The following is a 26,589-nucleotide window of genomic DNA, read 5'->3' as shown; positions in this document are numbered from 1 at the left end:
AATGATGTTATGAACATCATTACTACCTTAAGTTCCTTGGATAAACCTACTGGAAAAGAGAAAAATGGATCTAGCTTCAACGGATCCTTGGATGGCTCGAAGTTCTTGAAGCAGAATCATGACACGAAAACAAGTTCAAGTAAGATCATCACTTGAAATAAGATTGTTATAGTTATAGAAATTGAACCAAAGTTTGAATATGATTATTACCTTGTATTAGAATGATAACCTACTGTAAGAAACAAAGATTTCTTGAGGTTGGATGATCACCTTACAAGATTGGAAGTGAGCTAGCAAACTTGAAAGTATTCTTGATTTTATGTAACTAGAACTTGTAGAATTTATGAAGAACACTTAGAACTTGAAGATAGAACTTGAGAGAGATTAATTAGATGAAGAAAATTGAAGAATGAAAGTATTTGTAGGTATTTTTGGTCGTTGGTGTATGGATTAGATATAAAGGATATGTAATTTTGTTTTCATGTAAATAAGTCATGAATGATTACTCATATTTTTGTAATTTTATGAGATATTTCATGCTAGTTGCCAAATGATGGTTCCCACATGTGTTAGGTGACTCACATGGGCTGCTAAGAGCTGATCATTGGAGTGTATATACCAATAGTACATACATTTAAAAGCTGTGTATTGTACGAGTACGAATACGGGTGCATACGAGTAGAATTGTTGATGAAACTGAACGAGGATGTAATTGTAAGCATTTTTGTTAAGTAGAAGTATTTTGATAAGTGTATTGAAGTCTTTCAAAAGTGTATAAATACATATTAAAACACTACATGTATATACATTTTAACTGAGTCGTTAAGTCATCGTTAGTCGTTACATGTAAATGTTGTTTTGAAACCTTTAGGTTAACGATCTTGTTGAATGTTGTTAACCCATTATTTATTATAACAAATGAGATGTTAAATTGTTATATTATCATGATATTATTATATATAATATATCTTAGTATGATATATATACAGTTAAATGTCGTTACAACGATAATCGTTACATATATGTCTCGTTTCGAAATCATTAAGTTAGTAGTCTTATTTTTACATATGTATTTCATTGTTAATACACTTAATAATATATTTACTTATCATTTAACATAATTAACCAAGTGTATCAATATCTTAATATGATTCATATGTACCTAGTAAGACGTTGTTATAACGATAATCGTTATATATATCGTTTTCGAGTTTCTTAAATTAATAGTCTCATTTTTATGTATATAACTCATTGTTAAAATACCTAATGAGATACATACTTATAATAAAATCATGTTAACTATATATATAACCATATATATGTCATCGTATAGTTTTTACAAGTTTTAACGTTCGTGAATCACCGGTCAACTTGGGTGGTCAATTGCCTATATGAAACCTATTTCAATTAATCAAGTCTTAACAAGTTTGATTGCTTAACATGTTGGAAACATTTAATCATGTAAATATCAATCTCAATTAACATATATAAACATGGAAAAGTTTGGGTCACTACATCATACTCTTTGAATAAACAAGTATGTCGTCAATGAACACAATTACCGACTTGTCCAACATAGGTTGGCACACTCGGTTCATAAGATCCATGAATGCCGCCGGTGCATTCGTAAGACCAAAAGGCATAACTACGAACTCAAAATGCCCATAACGTGTTCAAAAAGCCGTTTTCTCAATATCTTCCTCACGGACCCGCATTTGGTGATAGCCGGAACGTAGGTCGATCTTAGAGAAATATGTCGCACCTTGGAGTTGGTCAAAAAAAAATCGTCAATCCGAGGCATTGGATAACGATTCTTGATCGTCACCTTATTCAACTCCCTGTAATCGATGCACATCCGCATGCTACCATCCTTCTTCTTCACAAATAAAACTGGAGCGCCCCATGACGAAGCACTCGGTCGAATAAAACTCTTCTCGAGAAACTCTTGGGTTTGATTTAACAACTCTTGCATTTCCGTCGGTGCTAAACGATAAGGAGTTTTAGCAATGGGAGTAGCTCCCGGAACCAACTCAATGCGAAATTCAACTTGTCTTTCTGTCGGAACACCCGGTAACTCGTCCGGAAAAACGTCTTCGAATTCACTAACCACCGGAATTTCACGAATAGGTGGTTGCTCATCACAAGTATCAACAACATGGGCAAGAAAAGCCAAGCCACCACTAACAAGAAAACGACGTGCCCGTGCAAAAGAACATATCGGCACAAGTCTTCTTCGTCTATCGCCATGAATAATCAACTCTCCTCCACTTGGGGTCTTCACACATATAAACTTTTCATGGCATGCAATATCGGCTCTATTTCGATCGAGCCAATCCATACCAACAACGATATCAAAATCGCCCAAAGTCATAGGGATGAGATCAATTTTAAAGTTTTCGGCACCAAAAACGACATCACAATTCTTACACACATCAACCACTAGCACTGTCTTGCCGTCCGCTATTTCGACTTCTACCGGACGACTTAACTTAGCTAACGGTCTATCAAGTTTAGGCACAAATTTTGGAGACACAAACGACAAATTTGCACCGCTATCAAATAAAATCCTTGCCGGATTAGAGTTAACCATAAAAGTACCTGAGACAACTTCGTTGGATTGCTTAGCTTCATCATTCGTCATCAAATAGTTGCGACCCCTAGCCGTACCCGCCGCTTTCTCTAACCGCTTAACGTTATCATTATTCAAATCGGGGCATTCCGGCCTCTTGTGCCCCTCTTTACCACAATTAAAGCAAGTGACTTTGGTCGACGCCTTGGTGCAATCACGGGCCATGTGTCCTCTTTGATTACAATTATAACATGTGGGCCCGAAACCCCCGAAAGCACCCTTCTTCACACTATTAACGCTTTCGGAGCCTTTCTTGTTCTTTTTATTAGAAAAGTTCGGATGACTCGAACCTTCAAACTTTCTTTTAGAAAAAGTGAAATCGCTTTTCCTTGGAACCTCCGGCTCAAAACCCCGAGCCAACTCGAATAGCTCTTCAAAAGTCTTAGCCATTCCCCGACTAATCTTACCCTTGAACTCGTCGTTCAAGGTACGGTAGAAATCTTTCATTAGCTTGTGGTCGTCACCAACATATTCCGGGCAAAAGCGAGTCTTTGCAAAAAAGGTAGACTTGAGAGTAACCAAGTCCATCGAACCTTGTTGCAAATGATGCAACTCGTCCCGGATTCTATCAAGGTCGGAAGAAGTTCGGTATTCTTGGAAAAATTCCTTCTTAAACTCCTCCCATGTCAAGCTCATGCATTGCTCTTCGCCATATAAATTGATTTTATCGTCCCACCACAACTTGCCTTCTTCACGTAACATGCTAGACCCATACCTCGTCTTCTTCTCAGGAGGACACTCCGCGGCACTGAACGCCCCCTCGAAATCGGAAATCCAACAAGTGCTTTTCAATGGATCCCTCACCCCATTAAACATCGGAGGTTGAGTATCCTTGAAATTTTTGTAGTGGAAGTCCCGTCTTCCTTCACCTCCTTCACCACGAGGATAAATGTTTCTAGCTTCAAGAGCCTCTTCGATAGTGGCCTTCATTCGTTCATTTATCAAATCGGTCACTTGTCCATCGACCGAATCTTGGAAGACCTTTCGGACGTCCGTAAGAAAATCCGCTTTTAACTTTTTAAAGACGGCCTCAACCTTGGCCGAAAATTCGGGGTCCTCGCTTGTACCACCGATATCATTATCGTGTCCGTTTCTCGTCTTCATTCTATAAAACGGAAAGGGTTAAACCATGAACGAAAAGCATAACATGTAAGTATATACATGCGTACCACACTACCTCATCTTGCTCAACAATCGTCGTACATTACTCGTTTGACACGATTTGCACCCGTAACAACGGTAGCTAATCGTTGTTACGCGAGCACGTCGCATTAACTCGCTAGTACAACGTCCGTCTTGCTTGATGATTGCTAAACACAATACAAAACAATTAGCACAAGGTTAGTTCACATAAACAAAAGCACTAACAATTCCTGATTAGATCCAAAGTCCTACAAGTCCCGCATAAAGCGCTCACACAATAAAGCCCAAGTCTAGGCACCTATCTCAAGTCGCCTAAATCCCTTAGACTATGCTCTGATACCACTTGAAACAACCCAACCCGTATTCCGTACGATAATTTTTTTTTATACACATTTACGCGCCAATTAAATATGCAAACCATTCCACAAGTTCCATTTAAACGTACAACAATTTAAATGTTTACAAAAGGCACGAAGGCCATTAATTAAGTTTAATACAAGTTTGACCTACTACAATGATAGTTTATAATCCAAACGACACTCGAGCATGGTTTGGGGCTAAACTACCCAAAACGTTAGGCCACTTCAAAAGCTATCCCAAAAGCACCCCCTGTCAACATAAACGGGAGACAACTAATCCAACTGTATGCCCTTACCCTTGTCCAAGCCAGAACCTATAAAATGGTAAACAACGAGAGGGTAAGCAAGGCTTAGTGAGTGCAACAATTATACATACATATATAACCCATCCATTTGCAATCACAATACCAAATACCTCATACGAACTTGTAACTCAATTAGCATGTCAACATACCCGTAACACTAACAAGTCGTACATTATCACACCACTTCATTAGCATATACTCAACTCAATATATATTATATGCTAGACAACACAACAATCTCAATATGGTTAACCAATAACGCTATGGTGCTACCGGCTCGTGGTTCACACCATACGCTTTTGAGTCATACTCGTTTATAGTGCTATCGGCTCGTGGTTCACACTCGATGCTACCGGCTCGTGGTTCACATCTTATTTTATAGTGCTACCGGCTCGTGGTTCACACTCGATGCTACCGGCTCGTGGTTCACATCTTATCGCACACATGTTATGGCACTACCGGCTCGATGGTTCACACCATAACACCCACAAATAAACACATCATATACACATACGTATAATTACTCCACTCACCTTGTCACAAGGATGATGATTTAGCACTTCCGAGCTTCAACGCAATGTACCTAAATCATTAAGTGCACATTCAATTTCACAACTAGTGGGATTAACCACAATACTCCCACTTGAGCATTTAATGTCCCAATTTGCATTAAATGACTCAACTACTCACAACCGCCCATAAATGGTCAAGACTCGACTTTAATCACTAAGACTAGTGAATTAAAGTCTATTAACTTCAATTAACACAAAACTTAGGGTAATCCATACCCATTTCATCTAATTAGGTCAACTAGCACATTTTGACCCATTTTATATTACTTAGACTCACAATCAAGTCAAACTTACCCATTTACACTTCTTTCATAAATCTTAAAGTGCATTAGTGACTAACAACACCATTTGACACTTACAACCTCAAATCATAATGCCAAAACCCTAGATTGTGGCTATTAGGGTTTTATTACAACAACACAACCCAAACTCACCCATTTTACCCTCAAATGGGTCATACAAATCTCTAGTAACCAAAACCCTAGCCATTAACCAATTAAAACTTAAATCATAAGTTTAGAACTTACCGAGACTACCAACGCGTAGCTAGAGACACAAGAAATAACTTTAATTCTTGCTCCAAAGATCAACCCTCAATCCTTCACTCTCAAATCTCACTTTTAATCCAAATGGGTTTTAAGTTTTGGGAGAGAAATTGGAAAGAAAAGAGAAAAGAAATTAAATGAAATGGATAAGTGGTTAGGATTTAATGCTCCCATCAGATTTATATGCCAAATTACCACTTTGCCCCTTAAAGTCATTTAATTTGAGCTAAAACCGGAATCTGTCCAGCAGATTTGCCGCGGCGCGGCCCAAATGTCGCGGCGCGACGTATCGAAGGAAAAACAACCCCTTTTAACCCAACTTCTGATCCAGATTTGCTTGATATGCCGCGGCGCGGACCCAATTGTCGCGGTGCGGCCTAAGGCTGTATCTGAACAGCTCGACCAACTTAAACAATTTTCGATTTTATTTAATTTGTAAATTCCAAACCCGCTTCCTATATTCACCTAGCCTTCAACAATAGTCTCACAAGACTTAACGCTAACCAAACCCATGTTTAAACTTATACATGCACACATTATCAAGTATACATATATGTATATATATATATATATATATCTACACATATATTCATACATTTACGCATAAGCTAACGAGTTATAAACGTACAGATGATTAAGTAAGTACCTTTCGATACGTACGGGAAAACGTGATGTTACAAATAGTCCTTGTGATTTGCATTTTTTTTATTCAGTCCATAAACTTCAAGGTCATAACAAATTCATTCCACCTTTCTATATTCAATTCGTGCCCGAACCCTAACCCCAATTTAACAATCCATAATCTTAAACATTTATTTCTTTCTCAAATTGATATACTTCACCAATCCAAATCAATATGCGCTGGTAGCGGTTTTCATATCAACATCCAAATCAATTTCACCTTCTTCCAATTCCCCTTCTTTCTCACTATCATCATCACTTACATCCATTACCACATTATTTACATCATCCAACTGTTTCGAATCATTATAATGTTGTTATCATTCATGGTTGTTAAATAAGAATGAAGAGGTTTATTCTGAACAGCTTGTGCCCAAGCAAAATTATGCAACCCTGGTGCATAATTCTTAGACATCTGATACCTTTTTTGATACTTTACCAGATCCTCCATCGTCCACACTTTTTGTGGTTGTTGCTTTGACTGTTCAACGAGTTAATTCTTAATAAAATCAACAATAGTATTCGATTTATTTTCCCGTGTAATCGCAGGTGCTTTCGGAGTAAAATAGTAAGCACTGATTTTTTCAACAGAACCAGAATCGGATATTTCACCTTCTTCTACATCAACTATCGATAAATCTTTACCCATTGATTGATCTTAATTACAATCTTACAAATCGATACCTATAGATTATAGATATTTATATAATAATTTCGTAGATATTGTTCAAATTTGACGCTAGGGTTATGCGTTATTTATCGTAAGTCGTAACCGAAAAATTTTATAACGAGATTCTTCGTGCAATAATATTTATTAGATTTGATTTGATTTGATTTTGAAGTAAAATTTGAAAAAAATAAAATGGAGAAATTAGAATTATTAAAAAATTATTTTGAGATCAGACAGTGTGCGGAAGGAGTGAATCGATTATATTTGAAACATTGTTGACTAAGAAATTACCAAAATCGGTTTCACGGTTCTGAAGGATATAATTGCGGTAGCTTGAATCGATTATATATGTAATTAAATTACGTTCTTTTTGATGATTTCATAAAACATAAAATTCAGGTTTATACTTTTGGGAAGATGAAGATTAAAGGGAAAAAAAATATATGTGAATGACCAATGATATAATTTTGTATAGAAAAAATAAATGATTGTAATATTTGATAAATATGAGGGACCAATGATGTAATTTTGTCTAGAAAAAAATTCAGGTGACCTGAAGTTTACCTGCTATAATAGGTTAAATACATACAATAGAACAATTTAAATAGTTGAATGCATACAATAGGATATCTGAAAGTTGGATGCATACAATAGGAATATGGTGAAAGTTCGATGCGTTTTCAATTAATTTTCCCTTTGCAAAATCGCACTTCCACTCTTCATTTCTTGGAATCTAAGCAATGGATAGGGCGTAAAAAACATATACCTACATTAATAAAGATTTTGTTAAACAGTATTTTGACTAATACTGTAACATTAATATATGTATATATGTATATTTATGATAAGTGAAGATAAAGATATATGTAGGATCAATGCCTCTAATTGCAAGGAGGCTCATGATATCAATTTTTCAGACCCGCCCCATTTTAACAGTTATTAATCACTGACCCGCCCATTTCAAGCGATCCACCAAGTTTTCAAACACAGTCATAGAGAATTGCCTGGTATATACCAGGTCTCCATAATATGAGTAAAATGTGAGAGATGTAGCTATATTTCTTTACAAACGTCCTGACACATACCTTTCCATCTTAGACTTGATGAATTCAAGTGTCAATCATCCACATTTCACCATCTAGATTGTTACTCTGTATTTCACAGCACCACAAGAAAGCATACCCATGCTCATCACCAATCACTAGTCACTAATAGAGAATGATGCTCCATAATACAAAAATGACACGTTCCAAAATATAAAGAGGCTTTTATAATCAGAATAGCAATAGAAATAATGATGTGTTAAATATTAACATTAACAATGACATCAACAACTTTAAAATTGTAAAGTTATTCATCCATTATCAGTTTGACTCCCTTTACTTGTATGACCATTTTGACATCAACATTTCCCTCTTCATTGAAGCATATATTATCAATTTTTTAACATTCAAGATCTTATTTACCTAAAAAGTACCAATCTTGAAGCAAACAAAATCAAAGAAAGTTACCAAGAAAGAAAAAATGGCAAGTTATCATTAGTAATACAATCAACTTGAGGCCCTGAAAACTATCCATTTATCGATATACTCTGCAAAATCAACATAAACCCATTTAACATTAACATAACGAAATAAATAATAATAGAAATAGAAATGTGATCTTAATGAATTTAGGATAGAATGAACATGTTGCTTAAAAAGTACCGGATTAGATGTCAGTATGTCACCATAAGTGAATTTCCAAGTGAAAAACCGTTACTATATATTGAGTAGTAAACCTGTTAGTACCTAACCTTCGAGTTTTGATAGCTCCGGGTCATGCCTTTGCAAATTATAACCAACTATATTTTGTGAGATATAGAGCGAACTTACATGATGGCCACATGTAACACAATGTAGCCTAACTCACAATCGGTCAAATGACACTTCAGATTGTATTAACAATGAGGTATATCTGTACATACGATGCAAAAATGTTTTCTACTTAAATAATTAAGCAACAGCAACATAATTGTCTATCACTCCGCATTAATAACTAATTGATTCAAAATTGCATTATTGCAATGTTCAAAAGTAAATCAATACTAAAAAGGTTAATGATCCTGTATATCATCAAAGTCATTATCGAATAGATCAGCGTAAAAGGAGAGCTCTAAATAAAAAGAATATCAGTAAACCAAATAAAAATAGGTTGGATTAGACACCTAACCGGAAAAGAGAATATTGAGAAAATAAAGAAGATTAACTAAAACAACAACAACGACGAAGTTCACCTTCTTTTTCATTTAAGCATTTCATCAAACACGTGGCGATCATAATAATAACAGCTGGAAGTCTTCAACTCACTCCGATCTAAGTAATCATGTTAATGCCATAGTTGCATTAGAAGCAGTAAAGAACGACAAATGAAGAGAACTTACAAAACCATGCAAGGTTCTCTTCTTCCATTTAATGCAGTACTTACAAAACCATCACGAGTTACCTTCTTATGGCGGTTCACGCTTTCACAAAGCAATTAAATCTGTTCCAAATCTAAATTAAACAACCACAAAAGAACAAATCAAAACCATAAATAGTAACGCAAGGTTCATAAATATACTTATATATTACGGAAATGATAATGTATATATTAATTGGTAAAGATGTAACACATGTAATATACTTTAAGCCAAAGAAAAAAATATATGAGAACGATGAAAAAGTTTGACCAGTTGGAGAGACGAACCTTCAAGAACACAATCCATTCGTACTCAGATCTAGAAGTCATAAAAATAAGCATAAATCTAAACCCATATAACAATCTATACTTAAATCCAAAGAAAACAACAGTATTTTAGGGTTACAATCATAAATAAATCAATCAAGCTATTTCGATATTAAAAATCCCAATTTTAAATGTGATTGATTTATCTTGAAGAACTCCTGATGAAAGTTGATGAAAGTTCAAGAAGATGGAAAACCCAAGTTTAAAAGACATAGAAGATGAGGATAGCTCCGTATTTGAACAATGAAGGCATAGAGTTTAGGCGTGAAACGTGATACTGCCAAATCGAAGATTAGATCAGAGAAGTTGCAGAGCACGCTTCATATTTGAATTTGGGGCGGTGGAGTGAATATTGAGGGATGCAATATATCGTTTGTGATTTTTTTTTTTTTCAATATCGAATTTATTTTCCCGTATATATATATATATATATATATATATATATATATATATATATATATATATATATATATATATTTTAAATGATGACATAAGCATATGTGCTATTATTATGCCACGTGTTTTGACTTAGTGAAATTAAGGGAGAATTAGGTTAGCGATGATGTCATCATTTTAACATTATAATAGAATTTATAGACTATAGATTTATTATTACTTATATGATCTTTTAAGATTATGATTATTTATCGCCTATGTAGCTCATTTGTAACTAGATGTATTATGTATTTTTGGATTGAAATAGGTTTTTTAAGCTTTGTATATTTAAAATTAGGGAAAAGTAAAAAAAAAGACATCACTATAATATAATTATAATTATAAATCACTACAATTGTTAAAAAGAAATTTTCTTTAAATAAAATAACATTACATTAAAATTAAAATTAATATTCATATTATTATTATTTATTTTCTATTTTTATTATCATTAAAGTAAAAAAAATTCCTTTAAAAAAAAAAAAAAAAAACCACTCATCAATTATCTTATAATCTTATTATTCATTATCTATAGTTAATATTAAAATCCTATAATGATGTTTTCATTATTAGGCTAATTCTTTTGTTAAGAAAAAATCAAAAAGAAAAAGAAAACATCTAATCATAGTAGTGATATCATTAATCTAAATAATTTTTAATTAAAATTAAATCTTATTAATTAATTATTATTATTATTAAATCTTATTAATAATTATTATAATTATTAAAATTAAATAATTTTGAATTATTTTAATTAATTATATTGAATTGAGTACGAACTTATATAAAAGTTAGGCAAAATGAAACTAATTCTAAATTTATATTTTAATTTACACGTTTAAAATAAAATGACAACCAATATTATCTCTTATGATTGGATGTGGATTGTTTAATATGTATTTTAGGTGTTTGATGAAATGTTTAGCTGACGAGTTTCTTAGTCAGACTATGTGGTTTCACGGGTCATTAAACTAAATAACTTTAACATTTACGTTCACTTAATACCTAAAACATATCATTAAACTGTTTCGTTTAATAAACTCGTGGTTCTACGGGTCATTTCACTAGTTTATTATTTATATTTGTTATTTATATATTATTCTTCCACAAAACTAAAAAAGTCAAACTGAAATATGTCTCTCTCATTAGACCACTAACCTAAATTAATTATTTTATATTATTATATTTATGCATAGCCTCTTTCATTATATATATATATATATATATATATATATATATATATATATATATATATATATATATATATATATATATATATATATATGGAGAGGATCCAGTGAGAACTTTTTTAGTGTGAGAACTCTAGGAACTCCAAAAACACTCAAAATACACTAAAATTCGAGCAAAAAGGAGCACGGACGAACAAAAAAAAGGAAATTCGAGCAAAATTCAAAAACACGGACGAACAAAAAATCATAGTCGAGCAAAAAAAAAAATTTTTTTTTTTTTTTTTGAAAAAAAAAATGTAGAACACATTTTTGTTCGAATATCAATTTTTCGTTCGACTGCCCGCATGTTCTACAATTTTTTGTTCGAATACAAAAATGTAGAACACGTTTTTGTTCGAATTTCTTTTTTTTGTTCGGCCGTGTCTTTTTTTTGTTCGACTTTCCAATTTTTTGTTCGAATATCACTTTTTTGTTCGTCCGTGTCCCATTTTTGCTCGAATTTCACCTTTTTTGCTCGAATTTCCCTTTTTTGCTCGAATTTCAGTGTATTTTTGAGTTCTCAGGGTTCTCACACCAAAAAAGTTCTCATTTGATCCCTCTACTATATATATATATATATATATATATATATATATATATATATATATATATATATATATATATATATATACTCATAATCGAGAGGGAAGCATTTTTTTGGGGAAGGGGGAAGCAATTTTTTTCCTTTTCTTTTCGTTTTTTGAAAAAACTTTGTTCACGAACATTAAAGATTAGATGAAAATATGAACATTTAAAAAAGACACTTTGTGATGAATGTCATTATTTTGACGGAAAAACGCTTGAATAAAAATATTAAAACATTCAATGCATTGAATGTTTTGCTGCTAAGTTTATTTGCATCGTTTTGTTTTCATCTTGTGTGAAGTGTTTTTTTCGAATTTAGCCCGATTTAGGGTTTAGAGTTTTGGGTTTTCTGGTTTACTCCGTAAACCCTCAACCCAAAACCCTAAACTCTAAACCGTTCGTGTTAAAATATTCAATCTAAACCCTAATTTCTAAACCCTAATAGCTAAACCTAATTTATAAACCCCTAATTTCTAAATCCTAATTTCTAACCCCTTAAAAAAACTCAGCAGCAAAACATTCAATGCATTGAATGTTTTTATTTTTTTCTTCGAGCGTTTTTCCGCCAAAATAATGACATTCATCACAAAGTGTCTTTTTTAAATGTTCATATTTTCATCTAATCTATAATGTTCGTGAACAAAATTTTTTCAAAAAACGAAAAAAAATTATTTCCCCCCAAAAAAGTGCTTCCCTCTTGATTATATATATATATATATATATATATATATATATATATATATATATATATATATATATATATATATATATATATATATATATATATATATATAGTCAAAAGTTCAAACGAGAACCATAAAAAGGGCAATAACTGCGAGAACTTTTAATTTACAAAGATTTTCACATGTGATTAGATTGAATCACCCATAAATGTTGATTAGGAGTAAGAATGAACATAAATTGGTTTGAAAAAAAACTTATATTTTACCTATATAACCAACTATATAGGTTCCCGTTCACATGTGCATATTTGTTTATGATACATGTGAACATGTCATATACTTAACAATTTAACATGTAATTTGTGGTAATGAACATATGTTAATGATATGAGCATTAGTTAACATGTGCATATGAACATGTCACTTTCGTCGTCAACCAGGCCTAAAAATTAGAATTACGGCCTTGGACAAAAGGGTGTAAATACCTCATTTTTGTTTCCGGGTTAATACGACCATTCTTCACGACCTCCTAAATTTCACGTGTCCTCATATATGATTGTAATAAATCTTGTAACCATCCAAGATAACCCAATGGTTGAGGCTAGGGTGTAAATGAGCCGAGCTACTCGCGAGCTACTCGAGTTCGACTAGTTAAAAGCTCAATTTGATCCGGTCCTAAACGAACTCGAGCCTGAGCTTGAACTTAATTTTGAAGCTCGTTTAGTTATCGAGCTCGACCTTCGTATCTCGACCTCGAATAAGCTAGCGAGCCTAAACGATATTTTGTGATATTTAAACGAGCCGAGCTCGATCTCTATGATATTTAAACGAGCCGAACTCAAGCTCGGCTCGGCTCGGCTTATTTACAGCCCTAAATGAGGCCTTGAATTCCTCCAAAAAGGTTTATATTCTCACGGTAAGGATATTTTGTGATGACCAAGAATATCGGAAAAGGTCACTAGATATCTCTAATAGGCCATTAGATATCTCTAATAGGCCATGTACATCTGAATAAAATAAAAAAAAAAAAAAAAAAAAACTCAACTTCCACTCCACTTCCAACTTTTAAGATCAAGCTTTTTCCTTTCAATAAAATAACAGATCATAGTAATTAGAGATAAATTGATGGTTCTGTGCTTGTGCAACCTTAACGCCTCCAACAGGCAACAACAGATATTAAAGTGTGCGAATTTGGGTAAAGTCACGCTAAATTTGGGAGTCTATGTCACCTCACAGTAATCAGATACACTTTAATTAATTGTTTAAAACCTTTACCAAAGCTAAAGAAAGTCAATATTCATACTTCACTATCACAAAAAAGTTATAAGCAGACCAAGTTAGCAAAACTGGCATCTCCAAGTTGGCAAGATCCCAACATTATCAATGAAAAAATGGTATTATATATAAATAAGTCTAAAAGAATGCATATATCATGAAAACTTGCAACTCAAGCAAAATGGATACCTGCTTGGTTAAATAAAGATAGCAGATGTATAAAATCTGCTTTTTCAAGATTTAACGATCTCTTGTCTTCAAAGTCACCTAGTTTCAACACGCTCATAACTTTATTTTTAAACTCTGATTCATTTGTCTCACCATCATCCATTTCCATATCATCGTTATCCAATGTTAAGTCACCCGAATCTTCAAGGATAGATGCGTCCGTTGCCATTTGATTATCATTACTCTTAGAAAGTTGCAACGCTTGAAGGGTTTTGTAGTTTCTCTCAATAACTGAAAGTACGCTTTTTATCTTGAAGATTGCACCTAGGGTTTTGTTCTTCCTAATGAAACACATTCGGACCAACCCATCCAAATCTTTTTCTTTGAGGTCGTCGACGAGCCCGGGTTTTCTTGGCTCGATCCGGACAACAGATGAGTCGACCTTAGGTGGGGGTATGAAGTTATTTTTTCCAACTTTTAGCAAGTGGGAAATACGAGCCCTGAGTTGGGTGTTTACTGAAAGGCGACAGTAGAGTGAGTCGCCGGGTTGAGCCACTAATCTCATTGCAAATTCCGTTTGGAACATTAGTACAGCACATCTGAATAATGGTCTGTGACTTAATAGTTTGAATATAAGAGGAGATGATATTTTGTACGGAATGTTGGCTACACAAATGTCAAAATATGGAAGATCACACTTAAGCACATCTTTTTGGATAACCTGTGAACAGTTTCAAATGAAAGTGAATGAAAAAAGGCACCATAGGTTCAAAAAAAGAGCAACTGCAAACAACAATTGAAAGTGAATGAAAAAAAAAATTCTATTTGTTATTGTTTTATTATAATAACCTAATTGTGAAGTGAACAGAGTTCTTATTGTGAAGAGGTTTGGGATCAGACTGACGTACAAATATGACTTGAAAATCAGCAGTGTGCAGATAACTGCACCATTGATAACGTATGTATGTCTTTTATAATCATTTCCCGAACATAATTAAAGCAGTTATATTATTCTTTTAGACATAACTCACTTATGAAACTTCAAAAGCTACATATAGAAAAAAAAAGTTAGTGGCAATTTGTAAGCGATATTGGTTTAGAAGTTACAAACGTGCAAATTACCGAATTAGTGACATTAAAACAGTTTGTACCACATTCCATGTAATGGAACTATGGAAGGAAGCATAAAGTCACATAAAGCACATAGCTTTTTAACAGAATAAGTTGTTTAGAGCTTAAACAAATGTTGACGTGATATTTTCTAGATCCATTGTGACATAAAAAGAATATTATATTACGCAATGGTACAGGTAGTGTCATCATAATATAAACCTAAACAGCTTGATGCTTCGCCAGCAAAAAGTATCTACGATTTCACTTAACAAAAAAGAAATCAAGGCACCACTCCAAGTCTAGTGACAAAAAGCATATTACGAAACACGAACAATGCACCATTAGATATTTTAAGTATAATTGTATAAACAAATGTACATGACATTACTTGCCTTGAGCCGATTACGATGCGGAGTGTCAAGACGCTCCAACTCGCAAACCATACGTGGATCAAGCTCAACAGCAATAACAGTCTTCCCAGCCTCGAGAAGCTTCTTAGTCAAATTACCAGTACCAGGACCGATTTCAAGAACCACATCCGTACTACGAATTCCAGCTTTCTGAACAATCGAGTCAATAATTAACGGATTCTTCAGAATATGTTGACCTTTTGACTTGTGAAACTGTATACCTCCTTGATACGGATTCGCATAGACACTACGTGAAGGCTTCTCCTTCCTAATTTTCCCTCCAGCCATACTGCAATCAAAACAGATTAGTTATTTAGATTCATAAATCAAGTGTTGTTTACAAACATTTTATCACATTCAAAAACACTTTACAGCTTTAAAAATATGGATATGGAGTCGATTCAGATAAGCGAATTAGACAACAAAATATAAAGGTGATTGACAAGATCAAAAAACACTATCGAGGTCAGAATTTAACTAGTTAGGGCTTAGAAATATAGCATCTAAATCATAAAATGTGTAATTAGTAAATCAGGATATTCAGTCAGTAGAAGCATTAACTTTAAAGATAAATAACTAACAGTTGACGGTTAAATATTAATATAACCTTAGAAGTCGCCGGTCCGATTGTAAAGCGGTTACGATTTCCGGTAGTCAACGGCAAGTGAAGGTATCCGATGAGAGGCAAAAACAGCGCTAAACTGGGATGTCGGAGGGTTTTGTTACTATTGTAAGTCTAAAAAATGATTAATTACGTAGTAAACAAGTCCAGCCCTTCTAGTTTCATTAATTTAAATAAAGCACTCACCCTTATAAATGTGTGCATTCAACCCCTCAAGTTTCCTACATAAATATAGTTATCCTCTATAATTTAAATTGTCTACTTCACAGTAGGGTCGGCCCTGGTACCTGGATGCAAAGGTGACGGTTAGAACACATGGTGTCCACACCGTTTTTTCACCGCCGGTCAAAATGGACACCGAAATCGCCCAGTCGACACTGGGTCGGCGTCGGTTGATCAGGGTTGAGGTACCGACGATGAGAAACTAGCCGTTTTTTTAAAAAAAAAAAAAAAAATTGAAAACTAGCCGTTAGGAGCATACAATAACTTAAATGGACACCGTGGACACCTCCATGTCATTGAAAGTAACACCAACCCAATCTATACTAAGTTAAGTACAAGTCGTGACGTGCACGCTTATTAGACTATTAGACTGTTATAACTAGAGACAGTTTATTTGTTTACTCAACTGGTAAAGGCGAATCAAAACCTTTATTTTCCACGCTTTCTTCTCTTGACACCGAAATGAACACTGAATATAGACATGGAAACCTTGTACTCTTAGAGCTTCGAATGGTCATCATTAATTTGTGCAAAACTTAAACATCAAAATAATTTTAATTTCAGAATACACATAAAACTTCAATTTAGATAATCTATACTGTACTTATAATGTGTGTATGTCTCTTCCTTGAGTAGTAACAATTTGTGTATTGAATAAAAAACAACACTTACACTTAGTTTGGTTAGAGAGGTCCCACGGTTGTGTGATTGCAGTCGTAATCTCCTACGCCCATCAGCTCCCTGATGACAACGGACCGCCCAGCCTTCTGCCCTGATGCCGCCCAGCCTTTCCGCTCTTTTTCCTTTCTTTGTCAAGCAGATTGCAGGACGAAGTGTATTTATTGTTATATTTATTTTACTTGTACTATAAGCCTAAATGCTTGTAACTTGTTTAATTAAATAATATAGTGGATCTCAATTTATTTGAGAAAGTATGTCATTGTTAATATTGTTTAGTCTTGGGTTAGTCCTATGAAAAAGTACTGATGTGGCAGCTAGTCATGTGGAGGAAGTATGTCATTGACTCATTGTTGACAGCACTCTTATATTACAACTCGATAAAAACCCGTGTTGCTTGTATGCAAATTTTTATAGGAAATTTCTTATTATCTTTCTTGGAGCATCATGAGACGTCATAGAACTTATGAACGACTCTTGCAGCATGAAGTTTGCCTAGAACTAATAGCATATAGCATATGAGATGTAAAGATATATTATTATCTCTATTTATTATTTGCTTTCATTTTATCTCGCTATATGTACATATATGAAATGAAAGTGATGAGGTTTTTATATTCGAGATATCCGGAAGCGAGTATTTTTACTTTGTTATACGTTGTCTAATCGAATTATCCGTAGTCGTTTTCAAACCCTTCTCCAAAAGGTTTGAACCCGAGACCTCTTGCAAAGATATGTATGCCATAAATCTCTTTATTGAATCACTGTCACTGTCATAGGTACATCTATGTTACCTGCGGGAAAACCCGAAACACGTCAGTTAGTAAGTAAATGGGGACCCATTGGGTATGGGTCCGGGGATTTTTAATCGGTGTCAGGTCTGGATTACCTATACTCGACCCAAACCCAGCCCGATGCCATAGACACCCATTAGGCCACAAAGCACGTACAATATATAACAAATTACATTGCATAGCAAACTACGCATATACAAATGAAACACTGTGTGGATGTACCATGAATAATAAATGTAATAGATAGATCTTATAACAAAGTACATCAATAACTTTGAGTTTGCTCAAACATGAACTCGATGCTGTTCTCGTGTAAATTATTAGTATTATACAAGCGATACATAATCTTAAAACTTTGGAACGTAATGACTTCCTATTGAATCCCGAGAGGGGCAATTCATCTACACCCTACACTATGAAATCTCTTGTGCTTATACAGTACTCCGTATTAATTATAATATACACGACACATCAAAAACTCTCTGTTAAGTGGTTGTGTCCGATAAATTCGAAGAATTTGATGACTCTGAAAAACAAGGTGTAACCAAAGACGAAGTTTCAGGTGAATTCCTGCATACCGGACAAGTTGCATTTAACTTGAGCCACTCATCTATACAATCTGCATGAAAATAGTGATTGCACTCCGGAATAGTTCTTACTTCCTCTTTGGGCTCATAGTCCGAAAGGCATATGGCACACGTGCCATCCTCTTTGGGTAATCTACAACTTTCGCCTAGTATGGTTTTTGGGTAAGAAGCGATTGTGGGTGCATCTAGGCCGGTTGTTGTAGGTTGTTGTGGGGTGATTGCGATAGAAAAAAGGTCAATGCTGTGACGTTGACCTTGATTATAGTTTCTTACCCGGCCAAAAATGTAGCATACAAGACCAAAGATGCATACTAGTGAAGGTACGCCGATACCTATGCTTAGCCCATACTTGGCACCCCTCGGAATACCTGTAAAGGTCAACAACCAAATAAGCTTAGTCAATTTTAAGTAAAACTAAGAGGTGGTATAATAGGAAGGTTGGGTAAGAGTTCAAATGGATCTGGGGCCAGAACCAGCTTGCTAGTTGATCTGGGTCAAAATGGGCCATCTTTGGGTTGGGTTGTGTTAGCTTCAAAACAGGTATATCCAAAAATGTAATTACTTTAACGGAAAATAAGTTTATAAAATATGATTCCGAAAGTTACATTATTTGAATAAAGATCAAAAAGGTTTTGATTGAAGCGATGTAGGAGGTTGAATTGGACACTTTTTTGATCCATTTTAGCCAAGTTTTTATTCATCTTACTCATTTTGACCCTTAGAGATAAAAATAACACCTGAATAGACAAAAAAAGGTAGATCGCATAAAAGTGAGAAACAGAGGTTATATGGCGAAAGATGTTCGATAGGTCCCACCGAGGTTAATAGTATTTGGAGTTAAGGACTTGACATTTCAAATATTTCGTTCTTTTAACTAAGTTTATGGAGAAAAATGGTACCATGGGACCTGGAGTTAATTGGATATTGACCGCAAAGACATTATTCTATTCCAATTAAATGCGACCATTTAACTTTGACTGGTATATATATTTGCTAGTCAAGAAGTAAATACTATAAACATTAAGGCGGACTTTATATGTATATGTATAATTAATAATAGCAGTCAGCAATTTGCAAATATTAAAAGCATTCGGTATGCACAAAGTTATACCAAGTCTTTTAAGCGCCTAACATAGTTCATTTCCTTTGAATTAGGAGTCACATCATGTATAATGAGACCAACAATCATACAATAATAAGTAAACCAACAGTGACTAAAACACATGTACATGAATTGTGTTGATATCCAATTATTCTGTATATCTTTACTTATTTAGAGCTAATAAGCTTATTTTTTTATTCATCTTAGATCACCTTTATCGTTGTTATATTACTTGCAGAGATAGCAATCAGGAAATAGTCAAGTACCAAGATCGGATCTTTAACAAATGAAATAGATTTTAGTGGCCAAGACAGTAAGCAGACAAGCTAATTCAATTCAATGTAAAGACGTACACACAAATGCCTGAATCAAAGTTCATTGTTTCATAGTAACTATACAAAGTATTTTATTTGCTAGGTTTGACTGTCAAATTTGTTGCTATATGCAAAACAGATTATGCTTATAAAAACAAATTTTACACTGTGCTCAGATAGCCAAAAACAATGATCACGAAGAAAAACAAACATGTAAAATAATATATAAAAAAATAAATAATGAACGCCACAAATATTTCCCGAAAAGTTATAAATGCCATATATGTTATGAAACTTCATAACAAAACCAACATATAAAGCTTAAAATGGCATACAATCTGTAGTACCACACAGAACATGACTAAATATAGCTTGTTTAGCAAACTTTCATATATGTCCAAATTTTGCATTCGTATTCATGTGACAATCAAAGCAAGCAGGCAGAGTGTTCTTAAGCGTAACCGATCTACCAATTACCTACTTTTATTATTACTTTATTAGATAAAGTTATTTAAGATGGTGAAAGTTCAGCAACCAATTTGAAAATGTAAATATACATTCATGATTCAACAATAAGCAATCTACTAATTTAGCACTACGGTTAGTACCTTATGCATAAAACATGTACAAATAACTTGAATAAAATTATCATGGGAGACAAGGGAAATGGTCATAAACGGTACAATGGTACATGATAACTGTTAGGCCGCGTACATTTGAGTAAAAATACTCATCCCCGGGTAAATTGAACAGATAAACGTTATTCCTTTATAAATGTGAAGAAAAAATGCTTACCGTTAGAAGAACCACCCAAACAAACGGTCTCTCCATCATCACTCTTTAATCCACAAGTTTTACCATCAAGTTCACAAGATCTGCAAAACGGTCTAAACCACAACAACGTCAATTCATGGCTGATATCACCTACCCGTCTAACAGGCACCGAAACCGTCATTATATCCCGACAACTCGACGGAATATCTCCAAACGGAATCCAATCCGTCCGCACAGCATAAACTGAATTATTCACACCTCCTAAACAGGGAAACGGAATCATCGGTATCGTCTGAAACGAAGAATCTAGACTCTGCGTCGAACAGTTCAAAAATGTGTATCGATCAACTAAACTGAAATCAAACGGTGTGCCGATTATTTTGATATCCCCTAGTCTCCCCGGTGAACAGAAGTCCGGATCGATTTTGATCATCTGTTATCATCAATCCATGAACAGATTCAATACATTAACACTGAGATTCAATCACGCGCCATTAATCGTTAATTTGATAAGAAATTAATTAATCCTTTTTTAGCAAGTTCTAATTCACTCAAAATTATTACTCAGTATTTGATATTTTAAGTAAAGTTTCTATTAGGTGTTTCAATTATTGGGAGATTAAATCACGCGCCATTAATCGTTAATTTGATAAGAAATTAATTACTCCGTAATTAGCAAGTTCTAATTCACTCAAAATTATTATTTTATATTTAAGTAAAATTTCTATTTATAGAAGCAAGTGTTGTTGCAATAAATGGAAATTAAATCTACAGACTAAAATAGAAAAGAAATTAAACCTGCGAAGTGTATAAAATTTGATTAACGACGTATGATCTAGCTGATGCAAGCTTTATAAGTGTTTGATTTTTGCTATCGCAAGTTAGATCAAAACCGGGGAAACCACAGCGAGCAGGTTGCCGGTCACGGAGGCGGAAGGGAAACCGGATTTGAGGTCCGGTTGGGCTGCAGAAAGTTGGAGTACAGTCATCGTTGCCGGAGGCAGATTTAGTTATGAAAAGGAAAATAAATAAGGGTAGGGTTTTGTTATTGATAAAAGTAATAAACATAAAAATAGGATAGATGAGTTTGGGCACCATTGTTGGTTAAAGTAAGGTTCTAGTAGTGGTGAATGGTGATGATTGATGAGTATCGACTCCATGAAAGTAATTTGTTATTGTAATTTTTTTTCCTTTTATTCTCGTTACACACGCTTTATTTCATACGTGTGCTCAGTCTATTTTTGTTTGGTGAAATTGATTTTATTTATACTCCAACCGTCTCATAATAAATGTTGTGTTAGAATGGTAATTTTTGAATTTCGAGCAAGTAAAAGGGAAAATTTTAGAGCTGGGTTCAAGGGGTCGTAAAGCCTCTTTGCAGCATATAAGTTACGTGTTAGTTGATTAGCAAGTTGTTTATTGGTTTAATGTGGTTTGGTGTTTATTTTGTTTTGTGTGCTTTTGTTTAGTCTGATTTGTCTTCTTTGGTTTTGAATCCGAGTTGGTTTGGTTTGTTTGTGTTGTTTGGCGAAGTTCGGCTTTAGATAGTGGTTTATTTGTTGTTGTTTTTGTTAGTCGTGATTTCTTTTTTTTTTTTTTTTTTTTTTTTTTTTAGTCGTGATTTCTTTGTATGTATTATAGCTTCGAGACTCGTCGGAATTTTTCTTTGTATTTCGTTTTGATAGATTATTGCACCCCTTGATTGAAGCTTATTTGGTTTATATAAGTTTGGTTTTTACGCAGAAATAAATAAATAATATTTGTTTATCAAATTTAAAGATTTTTCTATTATTAACCTCCAAACTTTAATGAAAAATCTTATCTTATCAAAAATCTCCAAGATTTTTCTAATGTTAATCTCCAAACTTCAATGAAATTTTTTTCTATTGTTACTCTTATGAAAAATCTCCAAGCTTTAATGATTATATTACAAGCAATAAGGTAGTTATATTAGATGGATTTTAATTGTGTACAAAAACCTTATTTTATGTCATAATTTCTTAAGCATAGCTTTTAAGGGTGTGTTTATAAATTTTATTACCATTTTATAAAATTTATTTCCTTTCAAGTGAATGTTTTCCCTGTTCGAGCTACCCTAAAAGACGAGTAATCCAACCTCATACTCTGACTTACGACTATTTCCAATCATTCCCTGACCACTACTAAATATTCGTCTCAGACAAAAATCAAGTCTATTTCCAATCATTCCCTGACCACTACTAAATATTCGTCTCAGACAAAAATCGAACCTGAGATCTCTTTCAGGAAATTCAAAGCCCCAACCACTAGACTATTTAGTGCTTTCCCTTTCAAGTGAATATATATATAAAATATAAGTATAAATATATCGATTTTAATTGCAAAAGACTAACTATCATAACAAATGTTATAAAATAAAATTGATACGTAGAATATATTGATATTCAAACTTCCATACACATGGTGGACGGTTGAAAGTGCCAATATGCTTGTGAATTAAGTCTCTTTAATCAATTTATTAAAATTTCTTTATGTTTATATTATAATATTTATATATTCATATTTATATTAAATAAATGATTCATTATATAAAATGTTTACATGTTCATAGTTATACATATGCGAAAGAATAATAAATCTTATATATTTAGTATTCAATTTTAAAGTAAATTTTGATGTTTTCTTTGACCTAGTTGCTTCTAATTAACCGTAATCATAGTATTCACAAGTGATTGAATATGTTTAAATGTAAAAATTCTTTATATGAGTTTTGCTATCTATAGCCTTAAGGGCTATCCTTAAACTTAAGGATTGAGACATGATGTAAATATTAGACATTATGATAATTACCTATTGTTTTTTAAAAACCACCTAACTAACTACATGTAAAACTTATTATGCATTAAAAAAAAACTCTAAGTATATTTCTAGGGGGGCTTGATTACTCGAAGTTTTACCTTCTATGGGGAGCCAATGTGCTCGTTCGTAGGAGAGTTTCCTCGCTTACCTAAAAAAATAAAAAATTAGCGTTAGCTGCTATGTTTTTGCCGAGGTGGATTTAATTGACTAAGGGAGACGGAACAAGAGACGGAACTAGAGACGGAACTAAAGCAGTGCGAGACTCAAACAGAAGAATGTGTTAGTCAGGTAAGTGACGAAATCTGGAGGCGTGAGTCAGGTAGGCAACTAATCACATTTTAGCACTCAATTTAATAAAAATATATTTTTATTACTCCGTATTAGTTTATATTTTTTTCATTCAATTTTCAATTAGATTTTACTACATCACTTTACAAATATTTGACACTAAAATTGAACCTTTTTGGTTAATAAATGTCAAATACAATCAAAGTCAAAAATTCACTTTTCACCAAAAAAATGCACATTTGCCCCGACATCAAGTAAGGGTTAAAACTAGTCTAAGGACTATGACTAGACAAACTTTAACTTTTATAGTTCAGTTTATTTATATATATATATATATATATATATATATATATATATATATATATATATATATATATATATTGGACCAATCCATGGATAAGCACTAAATGGGGTACAAACCGGATAAGTGAATATGGGCCTCACATTTCATCAATTTTAATAAAAGTCTGATTTTATATGAAAAAACACGGAGGGCTATAATGGTCATTTAATAAAAGTGCTGAAACAACTTCCCAATCTGGTAACCATCCATACACCTGACTTTGAAATATCCAAACACACATCATATAAGCAAGATCTAGTTTCACAAGTTTGTTCTCCGATTCAAATCCTCGATTCTAATTTCTCCATAACAATTAGAGTTTTTAATCCAAAATTGAACTGAAAATATCTTCAAATTCATAGTTTGGATGCAGCATATTCGTTATTCTTTGAAGAATCATCACATATTGTAAATCTAAAATACAAAACGTTCTAAATTTGACGTATGCCGATGGAGTTTGCTTCTAATTTATCTGGTGATGGCGATTTTTCTATCGTTTCTGTTCTATTAGCTCTTATCGTGACTCTAATTTGTTGTTTCTTCTCACTATAACCTTTTGACTGTTAAAATTCTCGAAATTGGATAAACCTAGGGTTAGTTGGAAGTATTGAATCTATGGCAGTTACGGCGGCGGCGAGGATGATGACTGGTGATGGAAGTGGAGGAGGATAGGCAGTGGTGGTGGAGAGGGAGATGGATTGGGAATGGTAGCAGGTGATTGGTGCGTCGCTGGTGGAACAACTGGTTCTGGGGATTACGACGCATGCTTTGAGTTATCTGGATTTTTCTAGTCTTTGTAGGTTGCCAATGACTAATTCTTTGATGAGGAGGGTGGCTAATGATGATAATGCTTGGAAGGCTCTTTATCATAAGGTTTTTATTTTTTCTAAACTTTTCCGTTTATTTGCTTCTCTTTACTGATTGTGTTATCCATTTAATGCTACCTATTTATATGGAAATGTATTTGGAATGTTTAGTTTACAACATTTATTTTGTTTGCATATTTGTGACTTGATATTGGTAACTCTAACTATAATGTCAACTGCAAAGAGGCAAAAGAAAATTGTTGCTGGTACTAATTCTGCTTCGACTTCATGCTTATGAAATGCCTTCTTTATATGTTTCAGTTTCTGGTTGTTTAAAATTCTTATAAGTTATAAGTAATATCAGCCAAACATGCTATTTGTCGTTTGGTGAGTAGCTTTTTGTAGTATCATGGTTACTTAATAGACTTGATAGCTTCCCATTGGTTAAGAGGTTTGAAGTTTGCCTTGAAATTCCTGTTCCTTCCATTCTATATGTTCGTTTGTTTAGTGGAGTTTACGTGCCAGTTTATATATTTTTATCTCTCTCTTGAAAACACATACCACCGATCATCTCTCTCTGTTGAATACTTCAGCACCACCCCTCCCTTTTATCGGTTAACTGCGATGGATTCCGGTCGTATTAGGCGACGGCACCACCGCCAATAAATCCGTTAGGAGTTTCTGAACACGAATGTATAAACTTTGCTACCGATCGAAGATGTTCTAAGTTAGTGTTTGAATCTGAAAAGTTACGGTTTTCTTTTTGTTAAGGTTTCATGTAACGTTGTACATAGATCTGTTATCTTTCGAATCTGGAGATGAGAGAACGTCTGTGAATTTCACAAACGGTTAAAAAACGTGGTTTGGCAAATGTGGAAGGTGAGATTTAAATTTCTATTAGTTCAAGTTCTATATTTTATATATCTTTTGGCCGATTTATAGAATTGTTTAATCTAACTTTGAAATTGGGTATCATTAGGCATTTAGGCTGCTAAATTTAGTAATAGGTGTGTAAAACACTATGATAAAAGAATTTGATATATGTGTTACCTTCATTGTCAATCGTGACAATTGTATTCGAAAGAAATAAATTTGAAGTGGGAGTTGGTTATATTCCATTTGATGTTTCAGATTCTTTGGATTAGTATAAAGTGTACAGGGTTGAAGAGTTAAATGAAGCAACATATGCTTTTCTTTTATATCAATTATCATGTTCCAGAATAATAATGGTTAGTGACACATTAAAGAAGGCAAAGGCATCTTCTTGAGGGTAGTCTTATTGAGATTAAGGACTCCAGTGATGCAAAGTAGTTAAGTTTTAAAATATACTCATTCTGAATATACTTTTACATGCTAGAGCATCAGTTATTATTATTATATGTGCATACCATATTGCATTTGCAGACATATAAAATGCTTGTATATATATAGAAGCCAAAGCATGAGTTGTCGTATTTGGTTCTCCCATGTCATTTTGTGTTCCGCTTTTTTCCCCCTCTTTTTTATTTACTTTGTATTTGTTTGTTGTGAGTTCTCAAAAACAGAAGGGTACCACCAACTCGATCCTTTGTGCGATTCGGTGTTCTGGATCGTCTTTTTCAGGTGACTCCCTTTATTTTGTTATTTGTTCTATCGGTTTTTGTTTCCCTTAGA

General features: G+C 33.6%; 2 protein-coding genes and 1 non-coding gene across 3 annotated transcripts; all 3 read right to left on the bottom strand.

Annotated features, from left to right (window-relative positions):
- Positions 1-13,847: 13,847 nt before the first annotated feature.
- LOC139843337 (ribosomal RNA small subunit methyltransferase-like) lies at positions 13,848-16,274 on the bottom strand. The gene is made up of 3 exons (XM_071833414.1): positions 16,176-16,274; positions 15,551-15,857; positions 13,848-14,766 (listed from the first exon to the last, which is right to left on the bottom strand). Exons 2-3 carry the CDS (start codon positions 15,854-15,856, stop codon positions 14,050-14,052), a joined length of 1,023 nt encoding a protein of 340 aa, XP_071689515.1. The 5' UTR covers position 15,857; positions 16,176-16,274; the 3' UTR covers positions 13,848-14,049.
- LOC139846281 (small nucleolar RNA Z122) lies at positions 14,933-15,034 on the bottom strand. Its single transcript, XR_011759007.1, has one exon. It is a non-coding gene; the product is annotated as a small nucleolar RNA Z122 (small nucleolar RNA).
- A 1,823-nt stretch (positions 16,275-18,097) lies between the features above and the next one.
- Positions 18,098-21,810, bottom strand: LOC139839890 (putative RING-H2 finger protein ATL21A). The gene is made up of 3 exons (XM_071830092.1): positions 21,460-21,810; positions 20,683-21,094; positions 18,098-18,839 (listed from the first exon to the last, which is right to left on the bottom strand). The coding sequence occupies exons 1-3, from the start codon at positions 21,757-21,759 to the stop codon at positions 18,370-18,372; spliced, it is 1,182 nt and encodes a 393-aa protein (XP_071686193.1). The 5' UTR covers positions 21,760-21,810; the 3' UTR covers positions 18,098-18,369.
- Between the last annotated feature and the right edge of the window lie 4,779 nt (positions 21,811-26,589).

Source organism: Rutidosis leptorrhynchoides, chromosome 4 (genome assembly GCF_046630445.1).
Source record: "Rutidosis leptorrhynchoides isolate AG116_Rl617_1_P2 chromosome 4, CSIRO_AGI_Rlap_v1, whole genome shotgun sequence".
Lineage (NCBI taxonomy): Eukaryota > Viridiplantae > Streptophyta > Magnoliopsida > Asterales > Asteraceae > Rutidosis > Rutidosis leptorrhynchoides.
The sequence above is the reverse complement of the archived record's forward strand: the minus strand, read 5'-3'. Positions and strand labels throughout refer to the sequence as shown.